Source organism: Marmota marmota, unplaced genomic scaffold (genome assembly GCF_001458135.2).
Source record: "Marmota marmota marmota unplaced genomic scaffold, marMar, whole genome shotgun sequence".
In the NCBI taxonomy this organism is placed as follows: domain Eukaryota; kingdom Metazoa; phylum Chordata; class Mammalia; order Rodentia; family Sciuridae; genus Marmota; species Marmota marmota.
In genome coordinates, this window is record NW_025999897.1 from 1,860,063 (window position 1) to 1,881,049 (window position 20,987).

The 20,987-nt window shown below is 35.0% G+C and overlaps 1 protein-coding gene across 4 annotated transcripts in view; it reads right to left on the reverse strand.

The window, feature by feature from the left end:
• Positions 1–20,987, reverse strand: part of Smurf2 (SMAD specific E3 ubiquitin protein ligase 2) — a 59,966-nt gene that overhangs the window by 13,972 nt on the left and 25,007 nt on the right. For all 4 annotated transcript variants that reach the window (XM_048798164.1, XM_048798165.1, XM_048798166.1 and 1 more), the window contains 5 exons: positions 20,206–20,290; positions 14,163–14,321; positions 4,352–4,547; positions 2,833–2,936; positions 134–248 (listed from right to left, as the gene is read on the reverse strand). In XM_048798164.1, the coding sequence (XP_048654121.1) occupies positions 134–248; positions 2,833–2,936; positions 4,352–4,547; positions 14,163–14,321; positions 20,206–20,290 (659 nt within the window). The remainder of the gene's footprint in view (positions 1–133; positions 249–2,832; positions 2,937–4,351; positions 4,548–14,162; positions 14,322–20,205; positions 20,291–20,987) is intronic.

A 20,987-nucleotide genomic window follows, 5' to 3' on the forward strand; every position in this document is an offset into this window, starting at 1 on the left:
CAGTGGTAGAGTACACTTGGGTTCAATCCCTAGTACCACAATCAATCAATCAATGTAATAAACTTCACTTGATATTTAGAGATAAACAAGCACTATAGGTCCCAATTCACATCATTACAACTATAAATCATACCGGATTCACTGCAGAATCAGGGTTGATCTGCAATGTATAGATGTCATCTCTTGAGTACTGGAAGAGGCCATAGTATGGATTCAACATTTCATGTGACAGGAGATACAACCATTCCCTAGAAAACAAGATATGACAAAACATTTTTTGTTAATCGATAATGTTTATTGATATACCATTCAACATTTTAGCAAATATATTTTTTTTAATTAAGAAAGGAAAACAGCCAGGTGTAGTGGCACACGCCTGTAAACCTCATACATAAATGTTTCTCATTTGTCTGGTTGTATATGATGCAGAGTTACACAGGTAATTTTGGGCAATTTTATTACATTTTATTACATCAGAGAGTGTAAACACAGCTTAAGGCAGGAGGATCCTGAGTTCAAAGCCAGCCCCAGAAAAAGCAAGGCACTAAGCAACTCAGTGAGACCCTGTCTCTAAATAAACTACAAAATAGGGCTGGGGAAGTGGCTCAGTGGTTGAGTGCTCCTGAGTTCAATCCCCGTACCCAGAAAAAAAGAAAACAAAGTACTAACTGTAGTTATACTTAAGTCTCTGCTCACTCAATTTGGGGCAATTTTTTTAAATTAATTTTTTTTTACATTTTTAAAATTTGTTCTAATTAGTTATACATGACAGTAGAATGGATTTTGACACATCATACATAAATGAAGTATAACTTCTCATTTGTCTGGTTGTACATGATGTAGAGTTACACAGGTAATTTTGGGCAATTTTAATACATTTTAGCATCAGAGAATATAAACACATTACCTAGCAGTTCAGCTACTCATGAAATGCTACAGCCCCATAGTCTGCTACTTTAAATGCTAAGTAAATTTGTAATCCATGATAAATACAAAATGAAGGGGAAAACATGGCTTTATTTCAAAGCATCCATGTCATGTAGACTATCCTAATTCACTCCCATTGTGGCAGGTTTATACAAGTTTATATGGATATACAACATTCATTTACTTTTACTTTTGGACAGTGGGGTGTTTTGTTGATGATATTGTTTTAGTAAGAAAAATTCATCATCGATTTCATTATATTTTATTGAATGCAGCCTAAAGCATACCATGATAAGAATATAAGAAATCAGAAATTCTAAGGCACTTGGCATAGGTGTGAATACAAGGACCAGTCTGCATTCTCTGGTTATGATTCACACTACTTCTTCATTTCCAGTGTACTACATCAACATTTTCAAAAACTTCACAATAAATAGTACTACTGTCCCAAACTTAATAAATCCTTGATAGTTTTCAAAGAATAAATGAATACTTGTCACTCATCTTGGTAGAAATGAAATAAAATCACTAGTCTAGAACTTCAGAGAGACAGTTCTAATCCCAATTCTTATTCCTGAGTTACAGAAAATTATTTAAAATGGTATGTTTTGACATTATGGATTAAGTAGCTTAAAATGATACATTTTTAGCAAATGGGGTAGAATTCCCAATTAAAGGAAAAAATTTCAAAATTCAATAATGTGATAGTCTAAATCAAATTACTATCATGATATAACACTTGAAAAATTACCATAGATAAAAAAGAAGTGAAGTCTCCACATATGCAGCATCCCAACAACACAATACTCACTGATATACCTTGCATGTGAATCTGTGTGTTTTTGTCAAAGAAAATCCCAATTTTTGTTTTTTTGCCCAAGTTTTTAGAATATGTATAAGAGAAGAACTTAACTATTTGGGTGTTCTACTACAGAATAAAGTTCAGAAAAAGCCATTCACTGCTAATCCCATTTATTTTGCCAAAATCTTGACAGTATATAAGGTTAAGAAAGGATTTTTATAAAAGACTACTATTTCTATACACATAGATACCACTAGCATATATTGTTTTCCTACAAACATATGAATTCTATTTATGAGTAAATCGTAATTCCACAAGAACTACTAAGTCCTAAATATGATGTGCAAGAGAACATTTTTAAAAAATATTAAAAGAAATTAACCATTTGCCATAGGTGACAGAATGAAGATAAGTCTACAAATGAACACAAGTGATATTAAATAACAGCTATAGGACTTAGTGGAAGCACTATTAAATGTAAGTTGGCTTTAGAATAAGGAAACAGAATTATTTCGATAGTCCTTTCAACATTTCTATTCAGAGATATATTGTTTCTCCTACATATACATAAAGTGAATTTTCACACGTGGAAAAAAATTCTAATAGTATATATGCCATCAGAAATAAATCAAATGGTAATTAAATGTGTAATTATGAATGCAACAGAAACATTATAACTTCTGTACTGAAACATTCCAAGGACCATCATTAGACCTGCCATACACACAATTATTTAGCAAGCTAAAAAAAAACTGGCAATGGAAGAAAAAGGAAACAGTAATTTAGGTAATACATCATTAAAGTCTCAAGATTATTCCTGACAATGTAAAGCAGAGGAAATAATAAATGCTAAGAAAGAGAAATGATGAAAACACAGGGCCAGCTAGTCCTACCAACAGTCCATGAAGGGTTGCAGCTATTTTCAGAAAAAGTCTCACTGTCCTATCCTCATGAATGTATCTACAGAATTTTCCCTGTTTTGCAAACATTAGGGAATATAATACTAGAAAATAAATCTCCAAGACAAAGCTATATCACAGGAAGTGTCTTAAATTTGTAAGTATAAAGATCTACATATCATTAACTGACAAGCAAGTCTTTACCTGGCAACCCCTCCATAATCAAGGCCTTCTTCTCCACGAAATTTTATCATTAATCTCTTCCAGAGATCTTTTGGTCTCATTTTCATGACCTGTCGATACGACTCCTGAAAAAAAATATATATATATTATTATTAGGTGTTTTTAACCTATTAAACTCTCCCTCCCATCTCACTCACAAAACACAATTTAAATAAAGTGAAATTTGTCCATTAAATCAATGAATAAATTCCAAATATTTTAAAACGCACAGCATTTTGAAAAACAAAATAGATAAATATTGTATGAAAACCCTACTAGGTACTAGTAATGTTTCCACTCACAATCAAAAGAGAATTTGGTAGAAGAGCAGATTTTTTTAAAAGTTGGTTGAACTAATCTTAGATTACAGGCACCAGTAAAGTAAGTGTAAGAAAAACAAAGTTCCAAAAGAAAATAAGCAATCATAAAGTGGTCTTCATTACATAGACAGCCTTATATCATTTTAAAATATGAATAGTAGACTACAAACAAGGTCAGAACTGCTCTGAAAGTAAAAAGTGCATCCTAATTTAGGAAAAGGGTTATCAGGTTCCAAATGTCTTTTGTACAAGAATCCTCTAATGAATGGAAAACCCCTACCTTTGGCCTCTACCACGTATTATGACAAGAATTTTGAAGCTGGCATTAGGACCATAATCCAAGGATAAAAGTATATAACAGAAAGATTTTCAATAAATTAAAGAAGTAGTCCAACAGTAATCAGACAAAATAATTATTTTTTAATTAGAGTCCCTTCACTTTCAGAAGAATCAGAAAGCAAGGGATAGATAATACTTGGGGCCTTTATCTGTTATAATCTATACTAACATGGGCTGGGGCTGTAGCTCAGTGGGAGAGCACTTGCCTAGCATGCGTGAGGCACTCGGTTCAATCTTCAGCACCACATAAAAATAAAGAAACAAAATAAAGGCATTCTGTCCATCTACAACTACAAAAAAAATTAAAAATAAATAAATAAAATTCACTAACAGGTCAGGTGTGGTGGTGCATGCCTGTAATCCCAGCTGCTCAGGAAGCTGAAGCAGGAGGATCACGAGTTCAAAGCCAGCCTCAGCAACTTAGTGAGAACCTGTATCTAATAAAATACAAAAAGGGTCTGAAGATGGGACTCAGTGTATAAGTGTTCCTGGGTTCAATTCTCAGTTCCAAAAAAAAAAAAAATTGAATTAATTAAGAAAAATAGAATTCACTAATAAATAAGAATTTGCAATGCAGAGACCAAATGGAACCAAGGGGAATATGTGGCACTCTTCATTCCATTTAATGCCTATATCACATACTCAGTATCTCCAATATTACTGCCTTTACTTCCCACAATTAAAAAATATAAATGAGAATGCTTCCATTTGAGAGGGATATGAATCCCAAAAAAGTATTCTTCAAAAAGGGAGAATAAAACACTAAATTTAATTTTCCTCTGTTTTAAAATAAGACTTGTCAAAAAAAAAAAAAGAAAAAAAAAAAAGATTTCCAAGTTTACCTCAAAAATCTCTTCCCTGGAAACCTCAATGCGGCAGTGGCCAGCCTGAGGCTGTTGTTGGGAAAGTTCTTGCCGCAAGACTTTCAGTTTCTGAACCAGGTCTCGCTTGTACCTTGGCACTGTCAGACACTCTGTCTCATCAGGGCATAATGAAACCACTTGCTGTTGCTGTTGGTCTTTCAACTGGTTCTGCCGACTGGAAGTAACAGAAATGTTATTATGAAAGTATTTTAAATTAAAAAGAATGCTATTATACATTTAAAATATCAAATACCATCAGACGGTAAATCAAGTCTAGCTGTATCATTTGCCAAGCCTTATTAGGACATATGGTCAGCCTAATTTTTTTGGGGGGGAGGGGGGCAACAATAAACCAGTTCCAAAGTTTGTTTCTTATCATCCACATGAACTGATAGAATTAGATAATGAAGTTTTATCCACAAAGCTTTATACTGCTGCTGGGAACAAATTTTTCAAATACCATTTCCATTTTCCTCTACATTTTTCCATCATCCATTTTAAAATTCAGGCAGATGCCACCACTGCTTGCTATCTGTCTGTCTTTATGTCTTATGAGTCTGTCTTTCTGGAAGAGCCAAACAAAAGTTTAAATTGGCAGCGTGGGAGAAACTCTTCTTCCTTTATCTGTTATAATCTATACTACAACAATTTGGGAGATCATGTTTAAGTTATTGCCACAGAGAAATAAGCACTTTACAAACAAGTCTAAGTACTTTATAAAAATGACTATTTCTCTGTATGTATATGTGGTAAAATAAATATAAATGAATTTCAGAGACACTAAGAAAATTCACTGTTGGGCTGAAGTGACGTCTAACTACACATATAATACCACAACACGGAAATAATGTTCCAAGTACATAATAATAATAATAATAATTTTAAGAGACACTTTACCTACATATGTTTTTATTCTCCTGACACAAAATATTCTAAGTTGCACTTGAGATTTTTAAAAAAGAACTCTATAATATAATGAAGTAGTTAATTCCAAAAGTTTGTCAGAAAATAAAGTTATAATTTATTACTGATATTTATGCAGACACCGAGTGACAAAGATGGAGTTTAAAATTAATTTTACATGCAATAGATAAGAAAATAATCTCTCTTAACCTAAAGGAAAGAGTAATGGTAGTGATGATAAAATACATGAAAATAACTCAATTTGTTAGCAGGTCATCCTAATTTACTTTACATATAGTGATTCTCACACCAGGCCAAATTTCATGTCTAAAACATAACCATACAAACAGCATTTTTGAAAATATCAGTATTAACTGTTCTTCTAAACATAATAATAAAGGTGTTATTACACATACACACACACACACACTCAATGTTATAAAAAGTATTCCCTCGGGCTGGAGTTGTGGCTCAGCAGTAGAGCGCTTATCTAGCTTGTGCGGGGGCGCTGGGTTTGATTCTCAGCACCACATAAAATAAAATATAGGTATTGTGTCCAACTACGACTAAAACAAAATATTTTTTAAAGTATTCCATAAAAATTACATAACCCTATTTTTAAAAAATTAACTTGGGGGACTAGGGACATGGCCCAGTGGTAAAGAACTGTTTGGTGTATGTGAGGCCCTGGGTTTAAGTCCCAGTACTACAGGATGGGTTGGGGAAAACTTGGGTATATTTCATACCAGATACAAAAACTAACTCAAAATGGATCATCGACCTCAGTGTAAAATCTAAAACCTTAAAACTTGTAAACAGAGGAAAATATATTTATAACCTGTGTTAGGCTATGATTTCTTAGATAACACAAGAACAAGTGAATAAATTAAACTAAAAAATTTTAAAGAAAATTTCTGCTTTTAAAAATGCACCAACAAGAAAATGAAAAGACGAATCATAGACGAGAAGAAAATCTTTGGAAAGCATATATCTGACGTGTAAATATCCAAGAACTCTCAAAAATTCAATAATAAAAACTAAACAGCTCAAGGGGGCTAGGGTTGTAAGCTCAGTGGTAGAATACTTGCCTAGCATGTATGAGGCCCTGGGTTTGATCCCCAGTACCACATAAAACTAAAATTGCTGGGAGCCATTAGCCAAGTAGGTATGACAATTTCCTTGCCAGCGTACCCCATGTTGCAGTGACATTGCATGTAGGTGACCTTGCTCAAGGACCAGGGCGGATTAGGGTGTTCCCGGTTTAGGATAATCGGGTTTAGGGCGTTCCCAGTTTAGGGCGTTCCAGGTTTAAGATTATTCCTGCTGGGAATAGGGCGTATCCTGCTGCCTGAGTTCCCCTTGAGTTCTCACGGGATTCAGACAGTATTTTTTGGGAGACAGAAGCCCAGTGGAGGTGGATTTGGGCAGAGAACGTGGATTTCCCCAGAACGTGATTGTAGATGGCTGGTGTGAGTTCGGGAATAAAGAGCTGCTGTTTGAATCTACAAGCTGTGTGGTGGCCCGTACGGGGAACTTCTGAAGCTTAGAGGTAAAATAAACAAAATAAAGGTATTGTGTCTGTCTACAACTAAAAATATCTTAAAAAAAATAAACTAAACAGCTCAAATGAGGGAGTAGAAGACAAAGATTTCCCCAAAGGAGATACATGGATGGCAAAGAAACACTTGAAAGATGCTCAACATCATTTGTCATTACAGAGATGCACACTAAAACCAGAATGAGATACCACTACATACCAATTAGAATGTCTAAAACATAATCATACCAAGAGTTAGTAAGGATACAGAGCAACACCTCATGCATTGCTGGTGGGAATGTAAAATGGAACAATACTTTGAAAAGCGATCAGGCACTTTCTTTGAAAATTATACATAAATCTACCATATGATTTAGCCTTTCTACTCGTAGGTACTTTTCTACCCAAGAGAAATGAAAGCATATATTCATACAAAAACAGGTACATAAAGACCTTTATCTTTTATAGCCAAACACTGGAAACAATGCAGATAATATTCCATTGTAACACTAAAAAGAAATGAACCATATATGTAAGAGAGATGACGCCCAAAATTATTTTGGGTAAAAGAAAAGAAATCAAACAAATATACTGTTAAGATTCGATTTATCTAATATACAAAAGGTAGTGTTGTGGGTTGTCCCCTCCCAAAACATGCTGAAGTCTCAACTCTTCAGACCTGTGAATGTGACCTTATTTGGAAATAGGGTTTTTGCAGATATAATCAAGTTAAGACAAGATAACAAAGCATTGGGTTGGTCCTAAATCCAACTAACATCCTTATAAGAGAGGGGAAATTTGGATGTAGATACAAAGAAAAGAAACCTATAAGATGACTGAAGGCAAACATCAGTGAAATGTCTACAAGCCAAGGAACACCAATGTTTCCAGAAACCACCAGAAGCTAGAAGGGGGCATGGAACAGATTCCCTCAGATCTTCCAGAAGGAACCAACCAAGCTGACTCCCCCAGTCTGGACTTCCCTCCAGAACTGTGAGGGAATGAATTTCTTTGTTCACCCAATTTGCAGTGTTTTGTTGCAGTAACCCTGGGAAACTAATACAAGGTGAAAGCAGCATAGGGAGGGAGAGGAAAAGAAATTACAAATGGGCATGAGGAAACTTTTCAAGGATGGATATGTTCAGTTTCATGTGATGATAGTTTCTTGGGTATATAACATGTTAAATATGTTAAACTGTATAAAAATTTACAGTTGATTGTATGTCAATCATATTTCAATAGAGCTGGGGTCTTTTTTTTTTTTTTTGGTACTGGGGATTGAACTCAGGGGCACTCAACAACTGAGCCACGTCTCCAGCCTTATTTTGTATTTAGAGACAGGGTCTCACTGAGTTGCTTAGTGCCTCGCTATTGCTGAGGCTGGCTTTGAACTCTTGATCCTCCTGCCTCAGCCTCCCGAGCCGCTGGGATTACAGGCATGCACCACCGCGCTCAGCTTCCAGAGACAGCAAGCTCATTCACAAAGCCTTGTGTGAAAGACTGTCTGAAGACCTGCAAATAGAAAAGGCTTAAAACTGAAACAGTAAATAATCTCAGATTCAGCCATCAGAAGCTATTATTTCTCATACACACAGGGAAAAGAAAAATACAATTACCCAATAAAGCAGTCTGTCTCTTCAACTGTACTAGGATGCAAAAGGCAGTTATGTAAAGACTAATGTCTGTGCTAGGAAAGAAACACTGCAGGTGTCAATCCTCTATCCTTCAAGATGTCTAACAATGCCTAGTGACTTAATTAGGAAATCAAACAATTTTCTTAAAATAAGTGAACCTGACATGCAAAGAAGACTCAAATTGTAAAGTCCTTGCCCATAGTGATCTTTAAAAAGAAAAAGTGAAAAGCTTCCTTTATAGTAATAACTTCCTGCAATGCCAATCAAAGGAAAGGAAATAATTATTGTTAAAAGAATAAAAACAGGGGGGCTGGGGTTGTAGCTCAGTGGTAGAGCACTTGCCTAGCACATGTGAGGCCCTGGATTCGATCCTCAGCACCACATAAAGATAAATAAATAAAATAAAGGTATTGTATCCATCTACAACTATTAAAAAAAAATAAAAACAGGAAGAGAAAAAAATACCTCTCTACAGTCAAACTGGTTGAATTCAAATCCCAGCTCTCACGCTTTTTATATATCTCTAGACAACTTATGTAACTGAGGCTCCATTTTTCTCATTGGTGAGAGGGAGACAACATAGAGTTACAATAAGGATGACACAGTGCTCAGAGCACACTATGGAGAGTGAATGTTAATCATCAGAACTGTAACGATATAGTTACTGGGTTAAAAAAATCTATAAAGTTTGCTTAAAGCAGGAAAATTATTAAAAAAAAAAAACAGATTTTAAATTATTTCTTAGAAGAATATGTCCTTAGCCAAGTTATTTACTGAATCCCAATGACAACATTTTGCAATAGTTTATCAACACTGTACCATCACTGACAGAGTATGTGCTGAGGCCTCACAGGTACTGCATAATCTTCATAATATAAAAAAAAAAAATAACACCAATAGTATTTCAGGAGGGGCTTGAGAGTTAAGGAGGGAGAGATTAAAGTACTATATAAAAAAGGACTTAAATAATATTCTCATAAACATTTTATATATAATAGGCCTAGTACATATTTCTAAGAGGTAACTTTTCTTATCACTTCCTTTCAAAAATTTAATTATTAGTTCTTCTTAGTTTGAATAGGAGAGTCCTCTCTAAAACATAACTTGCTCCACTACATTATTTTCTAGCTCAGATAAGTACCCTTTCTATGATTGACTGCAATCAGTTCTCACTTCCTAAATGTTGAAATAGGCACACACACACAAACAAAACCTAATTAAAAATCAAAATCATCTAAAAATATTTATGAAAGTTATATCACAATAAAATCCATACATCATAGCTTCTCCTACAATTCAGACTAAAGGTTAAACTACTTTCACCAATTCATAATTAGCCTAACAGCAATAGCAATACTCCAATAAGATTTTTTGGAAAAAAGAAAAAATTTCAGACAGAAAACAATAAGACTACGAAGTAAGAGAACAATATATTTGACAGATCAAAGATTTAGATTCAAAATTCCTTTAACCCAGACTTTTTTTTTTTAATACCAGGGATTAAACCCAGTGGTACTTAATCGCTGAGGCACATCCCTAGGCCTTTTTTTTTTTTTTAATTTTGAGACAGGGTCTCACTAAATTGCTTACAGCTTAGTTAAAAGGCTGAGGCTAGCTTTGAACTTGTGATTCCTCCTGCCTCAGCCTCCCAAGTTGCTGGGATTACAGGCATGTGCCACTGCACCTAGGCCTAGTACATATTTCTAGTACATATTTTATTGTTATATAACTTTCATAAATATTTTTAGATGATTTTGATTTTTAATTAGGTTTTGTTTGTGTGTGTGTGCCTGTTTCAGCATTTAGGAAGTGAGAACTGATGGCAATACAATCATAGAAAGGGTACTTATCTTTAACACACATTTAAAACACATCCCCAAAGTCTTTTAAAATAGAAATAAAGCATCAACGTAAAAAAGGAGTCTTCTATCCAATATATCCTAAGATATACAAGGATTAATGTAACAACAGTTAAATTTTAAAACTGATGCCTTATGATGTGGGGGGAGGGTGTACTAGGGATTGAATTCAAGGGTACTTAACCACTGAACCACATCCCCAGCCCTTTTTTGTATTTTATTTAGAAACAGGGTCTCATTGAGTTGCTTATGGCCTGGCTAAGTCACTGTGGCTGACATTTGAATTCATGATCCTCCTGCCTCAGCCTCCCAAGCCACTAGTATTATAGACATGCGCAACTGCTCCCAGCTGAATATCCTTTTTAAAACTATAATCTAGGTTAAAATTGTTTCCTTTACCTCATCATGATAAATTCACTTGTACATAAAAATTTTGTTTTACATTTTATATCTGAATAAAAACTAACTCCTTTATCACTTCTAAGTTAACTTCTGATAGAAATTTAAATGCTGTGAATAATTTTTATATATTTATTCTAATATAACATGACTATAAACCTCAGAGAAGATTTATCAGGTTGGAGACTTTATAGATGACACTCTGTCAATTGTAGTTCTGAAATTCTGTCCTTCTTAAAAAACAAAATGAAACAAACAAAAAAACAGATACACAAATGTTTAAGCTTTTTCACAGCATAATAAGTCAAAGATATTAAAGGGAGGAGCAATACTTTGATACACACACCATACACACACAAACACACACACACACACACCCAAAAAAAAAAAAAACATTTTCAGGACAGGCAAAATGGTGCCGGCTTGGAATCTCAGTGATTCAGGAGGCTCAGGCAGAAAATTAGAAGTTTAAGTCCAGCTTCAGCAATTTAACTAGGCATGTAGCTCAATGACCAACTGTCTCTCAGTTCCACCCCAGTGCAAAGAAAAAAAATTCACTTAAGAACTATCTACTGGGAATGACCATAAAACTTGGAGATAAGACAAAGGCAAATGTTGATGATATTAATGCTACTTTCTAAACAGAATTGTAAAAATAATAATCATCAGAAAAGCAGTCAATTGTTCTTCAAATTACCTCCTATAATTTACTCAAACAGAAAAGGCAACCGACATTTCTAATCATCCCATCTAGTCCTTTCTTCAGAACACTAATTTTATTCAGTTATTTGATACAACTAACTACTCAAAAGACAGAATACCTATAACTATTCTACTGAAATGTTCACTGGCAACATCAAGTCAAACTCCAAATTCCTACTGCCTAAAGAGGTGATTCTGAGGACAGAAGATAAAATAGAGTACCTCCTGAGGCTTTTCTGGGCCTCCAAAAGAGCCAGAATTCTGAATCTTCAATAAATACACATCTACCAAAAACTTGGGTATGCTACATACTAAAGAAGGAAAAATGTATAGAATATGGGCACTCTTCTTAAGTAATTCAGGGTCCAGTGGGGTAGGGGAAGCAGGAAGGTAACAAATAATGATAATACTAAAACAAAACAAAGTTCTCTATAGAGAATGTCAACATCTCATGTATACCTTATCATCTCCCCAAATCCCAGTTAGTTACTACCATATGCCACTTAAATCCACACACAAAGGAAAAAGTCCCAATAGATTAAAGACTTGCCTAGTAAAGAAAAAAACTATAAATGCATCAAAAATTCATCTACACTTCAAATTTTAAAATTTGAAGGGCATATTAGAAAAGTAAGCAAAGGATATAAACTATTTATATGAAATGTCATACAACTGATCAACAGGACAACAAAAAACTGTTCGATCTGAATAGTCCATGGTCAAAAGATGTGAAGAGGACTCTACCAAAAAAAAAGAAAAGAAATCCAAGCAGCCAATAAACCTATAAGAAGGTGTTCAACCTCGTTAAAAATTAGGAAAATGCTGGCAAATTATAATTACAAAGCATTAGTAAGCAAATACCAAATACTAGTAAGGTTCTCAAGCAACAGGAACTCATAAAATGCTGGTAAAAGACTCTAGAAAAACTGTGCTTCTATATTAGAATGGGAGTAAAAAATACTCTATGATATTGTAATTCAACCACTAGGCAAGTGCCCCAGAGCAGTGTTATTCAAAGGGTAGACAGCAGATCCTAATGCACAGAAAAAGCCCATACTTCTCAGTATTTCTTCAAGTGCTTACAAACTGTAAACCTGCCAAATACTTGTGAATTTGTAACCAAAATTTTAGAATCTTCTATCCACAATAAAGTAAGATCTATTGACATAATGAGACTGCTAAGATAACTATATACATTTAAAAGGAGGAACCATAGATAGATATTTTAAATGCTTTATTCTGTTCTCGTAAACAACTGCTAGATCCCTCTCATTTAAATGTTTTGTTTTATGAAACCTAGCTCCAAAAAAATTAATGAATCAAAGATATTTTCCATTCTGAGTTATTTAAGCTTTAACTACTTGGGGGTGGGAAGAGGGGTGGACTGGTTACTGGGTATAAAACCCAGGGTCTCATACTTGCTAGGCAAATGCTTTACCACAAAACTACATCCCCAACCTTTCAAAACACTTTTGTTATGAGATAGGGGCTTGCTATGCTGCCTAGGCTGGTTTCAAACTTTCAATCCTTTTGCCTCAGCCTCCCAAGCAGTGGTTACAAGAGTGTGCCAACATGTACAGTTTGTTTTAAAATTTTAACATTCTTCATAAGTATTTGACTTTTGAGTACTTATGATGTTATGTTAGGAATGAGGAAGACAGACCATGTAATATTTTTTAGACATGATAGAGTAAGTTATTCTGGAGTCAGAGAGAACCTTGTTCTTTAAAGTCTAAGGCCAAGAACCTTGTTGATATACTATTGTCAAAGTGTTTTTGCCGGGGCTGGGGATGTAGCTCAGACGTGGTGTCGGTCTCTCTCTCTCTCTCTCCCTTTCCCCACTCATACACACACACAACAGTTCCATCAAAATTGTTGAAAAAGATACTTTGGTGCTTTGCTTAGTAATGAAGTTTCCTTTTCTCTCTTTATTTACCCCTCCCCTTCCTCAGAAGGCAATGTAGGAACTAACAAAGTTAGGAAAAAACTAGATAGCTGAAGAAAAAAGAAAAGCAAAGATACAAATAACACCTACAAACAATGCTCAATAACATAGTTAACAGCCAACTAAAGCCAGGATGTTCGGTATGAATCTGGACATGGCCACTTACTGCCTGGCGACCTACAGAAAGTCAACCTCTAGATTTCAGTTTCCTTACACATATAAATGGCAGTAACTACCTCAAGGAATTTGTCAGGGAAAAAATTGCTAATATATATAAAGTAAAAGAATAACACTTCACAAATAATAAAAGCTATTGAAAAGCCACTAACATTAGTTGTGTTGCAACAGCAACACAAAAATACATTGTTCAGCCTCAACTTCTGTCAAGCTACTGCCTATCGGAAAAAACACCCTCTCACTTGAGTACTTTCTTTTTTTTTTTTTTTTAAGTTTTAGGTGGTCACAATATCTTTATTTTGTTTTTATGTGGTGCTAAGAATCGAACCCAGTGCCTCACGCATGCTAGGCAAGCGCACTACCACTTGAGTCACATCCCTAGCCCCTCGCTTGAGTACTTTCAATACATACCTTTACCTAACATTTCAAGATCAGTTCCTACTTAAGCATAGTAGAATTAAAATACTCATATGTCTGAGTAAACTCTGTCACACTCTTACATAAAATTTGATCAGTAAAAATAACTCATAAATTGAAGAGAGCAGACATTCTTTCACATTTATTATAGAAAGTATCCATCAATTTCCTCTTGTTCCAGCAGGTATTTTTATATGTATTGTTTCAAAAAACTTACTTTAAAACTAAATGCAAGTTGGCAGAGAGTCGAGGATCTGTAAATTGTGTTGTTCTGTTGTTATGGTCAACGAAATAAACTCTGCCTGTTGCAGTATTACGGATCTCCCATCCAGGAGGCAAAGGACCAAGCTCTTCACAATTGATGTTGCTAAGATCCCTGCAAAAACAAATATAAAGTAAAAAATACCTCATTGCTGTGCCTGCTGAGCCAAGCAAGTGTAAATGACATACAACAATTCCATGAAGTCTGAGAAAATGTATTGTTTCAGAAACTTGAGATGTTGAGCTGGAATCTTTAATTCCCAGTGGTTTAACAAACTTGCATGTTCAAAACCCAATCCATAAACAGCTCAGAAGAACTTATCACAAAGCCTACATTTTTAGTAGGTTAGTTTCTCGACTTTAATGTAACACAGATTTTAAATTAATATAAAAGTAATCACAACATTTGCCAACATAAACTATACTTCAATATTTGTTTGACAGAAAATACTGTGTTACAAGTATCAGTGATAAGAGGAATTAAATGTTTTCTAAAATTTCCCTCAACTATTTCTTTCTTTACTACATCAAAAATATGTGTAAATAATGTCTATTCCATGAGTAATTTTAAGCTCTCCAACAAAGCAAAACTGGAAATGTTTTTGAAATTATGATCCTATCACAAGTTCAAGGCTAGCCTCAGCAACTTATCAAGGCCCTACACAACTTAATGAAACCCTGTCTCAAAATAAAAAGGCTCAGTGGTAAAGCACCTCTAAGTTAAATCCCAAATACAAAAAAAAGAAGAAGAAGAAGAAGAAGAAATTATGATCTTGAAAATAATCACAGCATTTTTTTTAAAGGATAACTAGTTCATTTTGACTTTTGAAGTCTATGAACTTGTGAATAAAGAACCTGTTTGATACACCAAAAGACCAACACACTAAGGCTTACTACTTACTGCTGCAATGAAAAAAAGCTAATAAACTTTTCGGGGGGAGGGGGTGGGGATACCAGGGATTGAACTCAGGGGCACTCCCAAGCCACATCCCCAGCCCTATTTTGTATTTAGAGACAGGGTCTCACTGAGTTGCTTAGCACCTCACTTTTGTTGACTCTGGCTTTCAACTCTCAATGCTCCTGCCTTAGCCTCCCAAGCCGCTGGGATTACAGGCAGTTAATAGACTTTTTTTTTTTTTAAGCTGTATATGGATACAATATCTTTATTTATGCTTTTATGTGGTTCTGAGAATCGAACCCAGTGCCTTGCACATGCTAGGCAAGCACTCTACCACTGAGCCACAACCCCAGCCCAGTTAATGCATTTTAATGAACCAAAGGCCACTGTTATTATATTGCACACACTTAAAATACTATTACATATAAACAAGGATTTATAGGACCTTAAAGAATAAGATAAGGAGCCTCAAGTTATTAAACACATTAAGGTGCTAGGAAGTTAATACGCTCAGAGTAGGCATGTCCTATACCTGACACTAGGCATTGCTTCCCTTTGGTTATTCATAACGAAACCAGCAATAAGGACTATAAAATCCTATCCTCTACACTGTTAGAACAAAAATCTTTCAGAGTGCAGATCCCAAAGTTACTGTCATCTACTGGGACAATGAAGTCACTGTCTTCCATGACCCCACTAAAGCCTCATGTAACAATGAGTAATATGCTCAGGTCATTTCAAGCCCAAGTGAACCACTTCAGGCTACTGGAATTACCTGTAAATGCTAAGGAACTGCCATTCTTTGAAAGTGACCAAGAAAGCTCAAGCATCTAGACACTAAAACTGTTTGCCTTTTGTGGTCTTTAGGGGCTTGGGGGAAGAGGGCTTGAAAAGATAAAAGCAGCATGTCTAATGTAAATTTAAACTAGAACATAATTGTGCTGATAAGATTCTTCAAAATCATGTTTTAAAAGTTAAACTAGACAAAGATTTCCGCCCCCGCCCCCTCCTCAAGTAACAGCTTGTTCTGGGTGAAACATGATGATGGGCACATATGGGCCCTCATAGATTTGTTGAAATGATGACTTTGACTTTTGTTTAGAGGTGCTCCAAGAGGATTCTCCTGACCTCCTCCAGGGCTCAGGATGCTGAGGGAGGAGGATGGTGAGTTCAGAGACAGCCTCAGCAAATCAGCAAGGCCTTAAGCAACTTAGTGAGACCCTGTCTCTAAATAAAATATAAAAAGGGCTGGGGATGTGGATCAGTAGTTGAGCACCATGGGTTCAATCCCCAATACCAGAGAGAGAGAGAGAGAGAGAGAGAGAGAGAGAGAGATCCTCCTACTACAAAACAACTAAAGTTTAAAGGGAAACATAATATTTGAAGACATAGCTAGTCACAAAAGAAGCAAGGGAAAGCTCCAAGAATCCTACTAAAAGAGGTAGGTAGGGAGGGAGAAAAAGAGGGAAGGGAGGGAGGAAAATGAAGGTGGAGCTAGTACCTGAGTGGCCAGTGTGGAGAGAGAAAGGCCATCAGCAAGGTTGGGAAAGGAAACTAATAACTTCCCCCAAAAACTGAGATCTCAAAATAATGAGGTAACTCCAGGAAAACTACCTAAAATTCTACTTCAGGTCTCGAAACCCCAACTAATCAAGATCAAATAATAAATTCACAATCTAAAATCACCAAACACTTCAGAAAAGAACAACACTGTTAAAGTCAGGAGAAATAATAAACCAGAATCAGATCCCCAAGCACTGTCAGAAACCAAAAAAGAGAACAGCGATGATATGCAATTTTTAAAAAAATTAAAAGGTACCATTACAAAATGAACTATCAATGAAACATTATTAAAAAATAAATGTAGGGGCTGGATTGTGGCTTAGTGGTGGAGCACCTGCCTAGCATGTGTGAGGCATTGGGTTCGATCCTCAGCACTATATATAAATACATAAAATAAAGGTCCATTTACAACTAAAAAGAAAAAAATTTAAAAAAATAAAAATAAATGGTGATATTTTCTTAAATGGAACTTTTAGAAGTAAAAAACAATGATAGAAATCAAAGAATGAGAATTCTATTGATATAATGTAGAAACTAAATTTATATTATTTTATTTAGAATTTTATTGATCTACAGTCATACATGGGAGAGGACTAACTAAAAACGTAAAAAACTAGAAATATTTTTTATGTCCAACTGGGAACTAATTACAGAAAAATGGAATGTTATGCAGCCATAAAAATACAAATCTGAGCCAGGCACAGTGGTGCATGCCTGTAATCTCAACAACTCAGGAGGCTGAGGCAGGAGAATCACAAGTTCAAAGCTAGACTCAATGATTTAGCAAAGCCCTAAGCAACTTAGTGATACCCTGTCTCAAAATAAAAAATAAAAAGGATGTGGATCACTGGTAGAACACCCCTGGGTTAATCCTTGATACAATCAATAAATGAATCTGAACTTTAAGACTATAGCCAATATGCAATAAAATGAATAATTAGGCCTTAATCATTACTTTAAACAGAAATGCAAAGCATAATAAAATGGGACTTCTCAGACAAATTTAAGTGTATGGATATCTTTAAATGATGATTCAAGTTTATCTTTCTCAATACCGCAAAATCATTTTTCTTCTATATACGTCTTACCAATGACTTTAAATAATTTTAAAGAAAAGCTCATTATTTATATTCAATTTGATAAACAGAATCTAAAACACTTCCTTTCATAATTTAACAAATTCTGATTTCTAAAAGTTAGGACCTTAAATTTTTTTCCCAAGCTTAACTTAAAAGATACAAAATTCTTTCTCTACTACTAGTTAAAATTTAACATTTATACCACCAAGAAATTGCAACTTGATACAGTAATTAGTGATAGCATATTTTGCTGGCTGCCACCCTCAAAAGATTCTAATTAAATTATATAATCAAATATTTTCATTATAATAGTTTTATTTATAAATAAATAGCAAGTATCAGGGCAACCCAACATCAGCTAGTCACATCTGTTTTTTGATTCAGTTACAGACAGAAGTCTGGGTCAGCTTTAGGAAGGAACGTTCTCTTGACACTCCCTGGGTTTTTTTTATGTTGAGGGTTTTTTTGTTGTTGTTGTTTTTGTTTTTCTCTCTCTTTTTTTTAATTGGTTGTTCAAAACATTACAAAGCTCTTGACTTATCATATTTCATACATTAGATTCAAGTGGGTTATGAACTCCCATTTTTACCCCAAATACAGACTGCAGAATCACATCGGTTACACATCCACATTTTTACATAATGCCATATTAGTAACTGTTGTATTCTGCTACCTTTCTATCAAAACATCCTCACTTTACAAAGGTACACATGTACCACAGAAAGTTGATTTAGAACTTAATTTTGAATTCAAAGCTTTTTGGCAAATCAGGCTGCACTACTTGGTACTTTGCACATGCTCATTAGAAAATAACTCAAGCTGGGCTGGGATTGTGGCTCAGAGGTAGAGCACTCGCCTAGCATGCGTGAGGCACCAGGTTTGATCCTCAGCACCACATAAATATAAAATAAAGTCATTGTGTCCACCTATAACTAAAAAAAAATAAATAAATATTTTTTTAAAAAGAAAGAAAAATAAAAGAAAATAACTCAAGCTAGCAGTGAAACATGCCTATAATCCCAGGTCTACTGGGAAAGCTGAGGAAGAAGAATTGCAAATTCAAGGACAGCCTGGGCAACTCAGGGGGACCATGTCTCAAAATAAAATATAAAAAGGGCTAGGGACTTATCTCAGTGGTAAAGTGCCTCTGGGTTCAATCCCCAGTTTCAAAAAAAGGAGGAAAAGAAAAAAAAAAACAAAATGTTTGAAAAACTCAATATTTAGTACCAGAATGTATTTAAAATTACACTAATTATTAAATTGATTTGTGTGTCATTCCATCTTCTTGAAGCCAGAATACAACTAATATTTTGGTTAACAAATGCAATGCCTACAGTTCAAATGTATAAGTTTTAATTTTTAAATAAAATGGAATTGGAATTAACCTAAGCTGTTTTCTTTATTCTTTTTCTGGTACTGGGGATTGAAGCCAGGGGAGCTCTACAACTAAACTAGATCCTCAGCTCTTTTTAGTTTGTTTATTTGCAGTACTGGAGGTCGAACTCAGGGCCTTGTGCATGCTCGGCAAGTGTTCTACCACTGAGTTATATCCCCAACCCTTTATTTTTTATATCAAGACAAGGTCTCACTAAATTGCAGAGGCTGGCCTTGAACTTGCCATGACCCTGTCTCAGTCTTCAGAATTGGGATTATAAGTGTGTGCCACCATGCTCAGCCACTTGTTTTCTTTTCTGCATCAAAATGAAACTATTAAGGAACACATAGAAGATCACTGAATAATTTGTATAAGATTAAAATTTTTTAACTTAAAAAAAAAAGCCTGACCAGAAATAAAATAAAACTTATCATCTCCTACCTATTTTTCCCGTCTTTTTAAAAATTAATTTATTTATTCTAATTTGTTATACATGACAGGAGAATGCATTTCAATTCATAGTACACATAAAGAGCACAATTTTTCACGTCTCTGGTTGTACACAAAGTAGAGTCACACCATTCATGTCTTCACACATGTACTTAGGGTAATGATGTCCATCTCATTCCACCATCTTTAATCTCTACCTATTTTAAACGCAATGTTTTAGCCCATATTTTGGCTTGCCTTTTTTTTGATACTTGGGATTGAACACAGTGGTGTTTTACCACTGAGCTACATCCCCAGCCCCACCCCCCCTCTNGGCTCAGTGGCCAAGTGCCCCTGAGTTCAATCCCTGGTACCAGAAAAAGGGTGTAGGTGTGATTGCATATGCCACAATGCTCAGCTGTCTCACTTTTTTTTAAAGGGATCAGAAAAGGGGACTGGACACTGGTGGGGGGAACTGGTGAGACCTCAGAGAAACAGGTAAGACTTTCTACTGAATGTCAAACTCAAATGACTGTCAGAGCCAAACATATATATAAACTATTTTTAAAAGTTAAATATCTTTTTTAAAAACTGCAAGAAACCCAAAGTAAGATATATATTCATTGTATGAAGAGTACTTAAAATATATTCTTACCTAGGTACTCTTGGATCATGCCATGTGCTCACACCAGTTTGAGTGTGTAAGAAATATACCTGACCTTGTTGCGTTGTCCTCTGTTCTGTAAAATAAAGAAAACTAATAAGAAGAACAAAATTCAGAATGTCCAAATCAAATACTTTTACATACTCTGGGATGACATACTAATAGGGAAAAATTTCCAAATTACCAGTCTATTTCATTATGAAAACCAGCTTCACAAATCACTTTTTCTGTTTCCTAGAAACAATTATATGAAAGTTATAGACCAGATATCTAAAACCTAACTAAACTTATAATGTAGTGCAATCGCAATGGAAAATAGAAAATAAGACTGTCACAACACCAATAAGTAAACAAGACAAAAGGTAAAGAAGCGATCTCTTTTTTTGGAACTAGAGACTGTACTCAGGAGCACTTAACCACTGAGCCAATCCCCAGCCCTTTTTATGTTTTATTTTGTGACAGAGTCTCACTAAGTTGCTTAGGGCCTATGTTGCTAAGGCTAGCCTCAAACTTATGACCCTCTTCCTCAGCCTCTGAGTTGCTGAGATTAAAGACATACACCACCATGCTGGGCCAGAAATGTATTCTTTCAACTATATTTAGACTAAACAGACACCCAAAAAAGATGAGCTACAAGGAACACATTATAAAATCACAAACAGGTAAAGGGCTGGGATTGTGGCTCAGTGGTAGAGCGCTTGCCTAGCAAATGCGAGGCCCTGGGTTCGATCCTCAGCACCACATTAAAAAATAAATAAATAAAATAAATGTAT